This window comes from Hydractinia symbiolongicarpus, chromosome 1, assembly GCF_029227915.1.
Source record: "Hydractinia symbiolongicarpus strain clone_291-10 chromosome 1, HSymV2.1, whole genome shotgun sequence".
NCBI classification, from domain to species: Eukaryota; Metazoa; Cnidaria; class Hydrozoa; order Anthoathecata; family Hydractiniidae; genus Hydractinia; species Hydractinia symbiolongicarpus.
The window spans coordinates 13,740,705-13,748,612 of record NC_079875.1 but is presented as its reverse complement, the minus strand read 5'-3'; the positions used below and the strand labels follow the sequence as shown (position 1 = coordinate 13,748,612).

The following is a 7,908-nucleotide window of genomic DNA, read 5'->3' as shown; positions in this document are numbered from 1 at the left end:
AGTCTCATATGAGATGGAGTCAGGTAATAAAATCGAGACTGTAAGATACAACATCAAAATATCATATTAATTCGATTCAAGTTGATGGAATATTTAAAAAAACTTTAAAATTCCTTTTACCGATTAAAAAAACACTTGTTCCATGATGTAATGAATTATTGGGGCTGAAATGTCAGCTTACCCCTTTCCAACTGCACTTGATTACCGTAAAACGTGTACCTGTAGGAAATTCTAGGATAAAATCGTTGTATGGTCTGTGAAATAAAGTAATCAAGTTCAAGCCTTTCGTACATTGTTATCATATTACATTATATTAAAAAGTATTACAATATGCTAACTATGTAATAAAGTCTAAGCCTTTCGTATAATTTTATCATATTACATTATATAAAAGAGTTTTACAATATGCTAAATATGTAGCCATGACCTATTTATTTTATGCCAGCACTAACTAAAAGTGGTGACAGGATTGCTAGGCATCACAATTTTGTCCTTTGTTTAATTAAATCATGCCCTTCGACAATTTCCCTAAGAATTGAACTCATATAAATCGGGTCAACAGTCTAATGTAACTAATTAAACTGTTTTTAAATCCATTACAAAATAAATTTTCTTTGTATCGCTAATATCAACACCTACAATTCATCTAAATTAGGTTAGATATTTTTTTTCGCCTGTTTTGACATGTTTATCTAGAAAAAAACTTTATCCAGAGTCCATTTGTAGATCTGTGAATAATTTCAAAAGATTCTTCCACTTCGCATTCCTTTTGCACAGACTCCACACGAAACTTAGACATGATGTGATACAGAAATATTTTTTCTTCCAACATGGCAAATTTTTGACCGATGCAATTTCGAGATCCAGCTGAAAATGGAACGTAAATGTACGGATTTCTTTTTGAGAAACTATCCTCGCCAAAACGATCTGGGTTAAATTTTTCTGGCTCATTCCAATATTTTGGATTCAAATGCAAGGCTTTAACAAAGACTCCAATTTCAGTGCCTTTAGGTACAATGTGACCGTCGATCTTTGTGTCTTGCTCAAGCACTCGGGCAAAAAGAGCAACAGGTGGATGCAACCTCAATCCCTCCTTTATCACATGCTCTAAATACTTGCATTCTTTTAATTTATCAATAAAACATCCACTCCTTTCCTCTATTTTGTCAATTTCCTGATGCAGTTTTTCCTGAACCTTGGGATACCTTCCAAGTAGATAGATAATCCAACTCAATCCTGCAGCAGTAGTATCATGTCCTTCAAACATGAATGTATCCACTTCTTCTCGAATTCCTTCAACATCAATCTCTCCCTTGTCGTACAAGTCGAGTAGCATGTCCAGGAAAGCCTTTTTTTGCGGCACATCACTAGTTGTAGCATCTGCTGCTTTTCTGGATTCGATGCGTTTGTTAATGACGCTTACGGTATAGTCATGCAGAATTTTTAAATCCTTGTAATAGTTCTTTCCAGACTGTGTAAGTTGATAAATAAACTTGGGCCAAAGCCATGGATTCCATTGCCGCTTCTGTAGATGTCCATTTAGGGAGAACACTGCTTTGGCGTAATCTGAATTGGAGCTTTCTTGGGCATTGGTTTTAACACCCATTGCAGTCTCACAGATAACGTCTAGGACAGCCAGACTGACAGGAAACTGGATATCAATTGCTTTTCCAGTGTTACATTTTAAGTCAAATCTGGAAACTAACGATTCCGCCTGGCGTGTAAATATCTCCACAAAATCATTCAGTATGGTGAAATGAAATGTTGGTGTAATTGCTCTCCTTCTCTGTTTCCACTTGCTTCCATAACTTGTCAACAATCCAGTTCCAAGCCACTCCAATAAAGGCCAATACAAAGTGGACTTCTTTAGCATATCTTTGCTACCGAGTACAGCTTCGGAATATTCAACTGTAGAAGAAAATATTGCTGGTATATGAGCGAACCAAACGATATAGAGGTTGCCATATTTTTTTGAATACTGCAGTATTTGTTGAAACATTAAATGTGGCTTCTTATGTAGGTATGGTGCTATTCCAAGCCATGGAAAATGGGGTGCACTTGGGATGAAGGATAACTTTGAAATATGGTATTTCCAAAAAAGATTAAGAAGTAAACATGTGGTGAAAATAATCACAATGAATGTGATTATAAGTTGAAGCATAATTGATGTCCACATTGGCAGTGTTTTGAAAAATGCTTGAAGCTGCTTGAAATGAATTGTAGCGTTACCTAAAGAAGTATAAAATTTTCTCAGAAAATAATTTTTATAACAAAAGAATTAAATTATTTGAGATAAACCAACTAGCCTAGGCGAGCTAGCCCGCTTTGTTACCGTTTATATGGAGTTTCATCCAGCCCGCTTGCCAAGATCTTAGGTAAAAAAAGCGAGATCTCATCAAGCGGGCCAGTTTGTCTCTCCATATAAATGAAATTTTAACTTCCTCTGAAAATTGCATTTAGGCGAGACCACAGTAGATGGGCTGGTCCTGCAACTGGACTGGCTCGACTTCTAAATAAACAGCTCTAATAACTATATATTTTTAATAATTATCAATAATAAATATAAGATTTAAACCTTAAGACAAAAATCTCAAAAAAAAAATAATAATACACTCAGACAAATATGAACAAGTTTATTCATGTCTCTAATGTCTCTACAGAATTCTTGTTTCCAATGAACCCCTTTAAAAAAATTCAAAGCTATCCTAATGGTATTATTGCAAAATCAGGATTATATTTCAACTTGTACTTTGGACTTCTTAAGCAAAAAATAGTCTGCATTAACCTTTGAACTGCAAATATAGACTGGGTGGAAATATTATAATACTTTAGTTATGATGTGTTTACCTATAAAAAAATTAAGCCACAAACGATTCTCTTGTTTTTAAAGTATGCCAGACAACATTCTTGTTATCCAACTTGTGTTATCAGTTTTGTCAGTTAATAAGATCCCGTGCGAGAACAATAATATGCGTAGCAAAACATGAATCGTGAAGCATACTTTTAATCTTAGTTATAAATTAAAGTAAATAAAATTAACCTGGTTTCTATTATCTTTAAAAGAAGTAAAAACGCTTCTCTTTTAACTTAAACGCTTTTTTTATACTCTATAAGAGCAAAATTTGACAACAAGTTAAAAATATCCTAAAAATGTGCTTATCTAGAAATTTTGCTCGCATCCTATATGGAATATAAGCAAAAAACTATGAAGTTACTTGTGGGACAAAATCCATGTTTAGTTTTCGTTGTATCGTAATGCTGTTTGTTGTGTGGTTTTACGTTTCGTCGTGGTACCCTTCATCGCGGCGCAGATTTCTTTATGGCGTGTTATTTTACTTACTCTTCGTCGTGGAGTTTACTCTTCTTCGTAGTATTTCATTCTTTGTTGCGTAGTTTAGGTTATGGTGTATCATAATGGTGTAAATTTTATATGAAATCACTATTCGTGCTGGCTGCCTTATGAAGTTTCATAAAACGAAGGCAAACTGGAAGAGTCATAATCTTTAAATTGATTAGTTAGCTTTCAGGCTGCTGTTCACTGTATATTGACCTGAGCAGTATCAGAAACCAGAGCAAAGCAAAAGTAAATAATTTTTATTATTTATTGTTTGTGGTAGCTAGGTAGCTCAGAGTAATTGTATTTTTTTATGCTGAGTTATTTGCAAAATACATAATGTTTGAAACACATTTAAAAGCTATTTTTTTCCAATTCGGCAATGTGCTTTTTCTGTTTATTGTTTTCATTAAATAAAACTTTTGAACCCATTAAGTAATATTCTTTCTAATATTTCTGAACCTTCTTTAATTTTTTTCTTTTAAAGTTTGCAGTTTTTAACATTTTAGCCAGCTAGCTAACTCAAAACGCACGACACACACTTATGGGGCTCATGTGGTGATATGAAATTAGTTCATTAAATTAGTTATTTCATGTAAAAGAGCATGAAGTTAAGTACGCCTGTAACGAACACAATACGAACAGTTATACGACACGACGAAACGTAAAACCACGCATTGAAGAACACGCTGTGATGAAAAACACTACACGACGAGAAGCACAAAGACGCAATAAAAACCATACTACTACGAAGAATAATACGACGCGAAGAAAACAATTACGACGCGACGAAGAGCATACACGAATATCCCACAAATAGCCTCATAAAAAGACAGCTTAATATTGTATTACATTATTAATGTCAAACGTCAACCTCGTTCCCAGTGCATTTTGCTTTTTTGATGAAGTTAATAGTAGCAAAATTATTAGCCACTTCGTAACGAAGGCTCAGGGTCCACAAGGGGTAACTAGGAGGCTAAGAGTCACTCAGAACAAAAAAAAGCTCAATTTTCTTAAGTCTCATAAAAACTAACCCACTTTGATAGGTAAGATTACGTCATCATAAAAGCTGTAATATTTCCATAACTATTTCTTATTGACCTTTCCTTTGTTGTTTTGCGTAAATGGATGTTTCCATGATCCGCACGTAAATAATATATGAACTGGGTAAACATGAAAGTCTTCTTTGGTCTCGTAGAACGGAACCCAGCTTGCACACGACGTTGCATAGACTTCAGTGTATGGTCGTGGTTTCGACGTCGCATTTTGCCCTTAAACCACGTCTGTCTGGCGTCGCAATTTCTGCCGTCAGATTTCGGTTTTCAACAGACGTCGGCAGAAGTCGCAATTTCCGACGTCAGATTTATACCGCAGCACAACATTGCGTCGACGTCGCTGCGATGCAGATTTAATAAACTCGAAAGAGACTTTAGATTATGGAATTTAATCCGAAGTTGTTGTAATTTTTACTACGTGTAAATTATATGAACACTAATGTAGTTTTAATAAACATATCTATATTTTCTGTGCTGTCAAATGGTATTCCTGTAACACAAGTTTGAAGATTGCATAGGTAATAAATTTATTCGAAAAATTCTTCTTTGTAAGAGTGTTTAAAGAAATCGCTGACCGTCACAGTCACTGTTCAATCATATCATGGTAAGCAAGTTATTTTTTTTAAGCACCTTTTATATCACCTAAGATGGAGAGCAGTGCTTTTTTTCGTATACCAGTTTAATTTAATTGGCGGGAATTTGAAATATACAAGTTTGAACAAACTTGATTTAAAAATTTATTTATCATTTGGCGGTATTGTTGGGGATTACTTGTTAGGTTGTTGTGTATGCTTTATTGTTGTTTTTTTTCTATGTTTTTTTTATTATAGGTTTAATTGATAACCTGTTTTTTAAGGCGGGAGTATATGTTAAATTCATATATGTTCTAGATGTTTTTTTTACAGGAAACGCGTTTTACTGTCAATTTTTAAATCGCGAATTATAAAGAAAATTTAAATAGTAAGTTGATAAATTACCAGGGCACTTGCTGAAATATTATAAAACAGGGTCCATGCTCTATAAGTTTTTTTGAAACCTCCTTAAAAGTTTAGAAATTCCCAGGCTGAATTATTATGATGTGCGGATGTCTTATTTGAAATATTTTTCTTGTAACAGAGTTCGATGCACTTTAAAAAAAAAAATGGCTATTGTTAAAATATATGAATGAACAAAAAAACTCCGCACACCGTTTTAACAGGGTTAACCCAAGGTTCACTTAAAAAACAGTTTTAAATAAAAGTTTCTGCTCACTCAGCAATTTTGGTGTTAAGTTCAAATCATTTTATTATGTATAAAGGTCTATATATTTAGAAAATAGTGAAAGAAGGGTATACATAAAACAGTGAGTAAATAATTTAGCTATTTGGACAGCTAAAAGAAGGGGTTACTGCCACCTTAAGAAACAAGTTGGTCATTTTTGCTAATCTCGGTATTCTTTCTAATGTCATCCTTAAATTCGTTCAATTCGTTAAAAATTAGCTTGAATTTTAAGATTTTTAAAATATTTGTATAATCGCTTTGTAAACAAATTTGGAAAATTGATTGTCATGCCAACACTTCGGCATTTTCCAAATTTCTGAAAGAAATAAAACGAAATAAAAAGTAGCAAAAAACTTAAGGGTAAAAAAATATGTCGGCAATAACAAAAATCGGCAAAACATAAAAGTCTGCAAAAAATTTAATCACTTCCACATAGGTCCAATTTTGCCTACAAATATTTGAAATTATTCACCTTTTGCCGACTAAGTTTTGATTTAATCTACCTTTTTGCCGACTTAATTCTAAAAAGAAAATAACCACAAAAGGCACGCTTGAAACATTTCTATAATAGTCTATTTTGGTCAAATTTTAGTAATACGATTCTTTTGGTGGATGGAAGTAGATAGTACAACATACATCCTTAAAAAGTCTACAAAAGAACAACAGTTATAACTCTAACAACATATACTTGCATACGTAACTTTCAAATGTATTTATTTGGGATATAATTTTATAAACAGTCCATTTGTAGATCTATGAGTCAGTTCGAAAGATTCTTCTACTTCGCATTCGTTTTGCACAGACTCCACACGAAACTTAGACATGATGTGATACAGAAATATTTTTTCTTCCAACATAGCAAATCTTTGCAATTTCGAGATCCAGCTGAAAATAAAACGTAAACGTACGGGTTTCTTTTCAAAGAACTGTCATCGTAAAATAGATCTGGGTTAAATTTTCAGGCTCATTCCAATATTTTGGATTCAAATGCAAGGCTTTAACAAAGTCTTCAATTTCAGTACCTTTAGGTACAATGCCACTATCTATTTTTATCACATACTCCAAATACTTGCGTTCCTTTATTTAATCTATCCAACATCCATTAGTTTTATCTATTTTGACAATTTTCTGATGCAGCATTTCCTGAACCCAGCGACACATTCCAAGTAGATAGATTATCCAACTCAATCCTAAACATAAATGTATCCACTACCTCCCTTGTCGTATAAGTCGAGTACCAATTTCAGAGAAGAAACTTTGTGCATCACATCATCGTTCACTATATTTTCTAGATTTTCACTATATTTTCTATATTCGATTTTCCATACGATATACTGATAAATAAACTTATGCCAAACCCATGTATTCCGTACGGTAGCATGAGTGTTTACACTCATTGCAGTTTCACAGATAATATTTTATATAGCTGGACTGATTGGAAGTTGAATATCAATTGCTTTTCCAGTGTCACATTCTAACATAAATTTTGCAAATAAACCTACTTGACAGCAGTTCAGTTCCAAGCTAGCCACTCCAATAAATGCCAATACAAAGTGGACTTCTTCAGCATATCTTTATTACTGAGTACAGCTTCAGAATATTCAACAATATAGAAGGTATGATTACAGGTATATGAGCGAACCAAAAAGTTTAAAGGTGGTCATAGTCTTTCAACGTTTTAACGATTTTTTTTAACACAAGGTCTTGTATATAATCACCTAAATTGAGTATTTTGAACATCAGAGGGACATTTAGGAAAGAAACATTATAAGGTAAGAAACGGCTTTAGAAAGCTTCATTCCCTCTTTCGAATGTGTTTTATGTGTCGCTTTCTTTTTCAAAAAAACTATCGAATTCGAATGATAAATTCGAATCTAAAATGTAAAAAACAAAACTGTTGTTGTAGAGCGGCTTTTGTTGTCGAGCGAGTATAAAAAGTTTATGTTGTTGTCAGAAATATTTGTTATAAAGAAGACGAACGTACGATGATATAACGCCAAAAAGAGAACTGATTGGAAATGTGTCAGAAAATTGCAGCTAGCTATACATTTTCAATTTGTTTTCTTTGGGATGAAACGAAGTTTAGTAATCGAAGTAAAAAACTGATTGGACTTTTATCCAAAGAACGTTAGCTACTACTGAGAAAGCGAAAGTAAAGCAGGTGTGTTCTTTAGATTATCTGGTAAAGAAATAAATTTAGGTGAATAGCGTTTTTAAGCCGTTTACACAATCAGAGCAAAACGTTCCCTTAAATATGAA

General features: G+C 33.3%; 1 protein-coding gene and 1 long non-coding RNA gene across 4 annotated transcripts; one reads left to right on the top strand and one right to left on the bottom strand.

Moving 5' to 3' along the window:
- Positions 1-283: 283 nt before the first annotated feature.
- LOC130641129 (cytochrome P450 4V2-like) lies at positions 284-3,476 on the bottom strand. Of its 3 annotated transcripts, none has more exons than XM_057447800.1 (2): positions 3,341-3,476; positions 284-2,229 (listed from the first exon to the last, which is right to left on the bottom strand). In XM_057447800.1, the coding sequence occupies exons 1-2, from the start codon at positions 3,411-3,413 to the stop codon at positions 689-691; spliced, it is 1,614 nt and encodes a 537-aa protein (XP_057303783.1). In that variant the 5' UTR covers positions 3,414-3,476; the 3' UTR covers positions 284-688. The 3 variants fall into 3 exon arrangements, with proteins under 3 accessions (XP_057303783.1, XP_057303799.1, XP_057303791.1); XM_057447816.1 differs by lacking the exon at positions 3,341-3,476 and adding an exon at positions 3,216-3,319; XM_057447808.1 differs by lacking the exon at positions 3,341-3,476 and adding an exon at positions 2,848-2,995.
- Positions 3,441-4,864, top strand: LOC130641157 (uncharacterized). Its single transcript, XR_008982435.1, has 2 exons — positions 3,441-3,583; positions 4,533-4,864. It is a non-coding gene; the product is annotated as an uncharacterized LOC130641157 (long non-coding RNA).
- The last annotated feature ends 3,044 nt before the right edge of the window (positions 4,865-7,908 follow it).

Coding starts and splice junctions, on each gene's coding strand:
- LOC130641129 (XM_057447800.1), bottom strand. CDS start 3,413: ATGATACACCATAACCTAAACTACGCAACAAAGAATGAAATACTACGA. Junction 2,230..3,340: donor AGTAAACTCCACGACGAAGA/GTAAGTAAAATA, acceptor ATACTTCTTTAG/GTAACGCTACAATTCATTTC.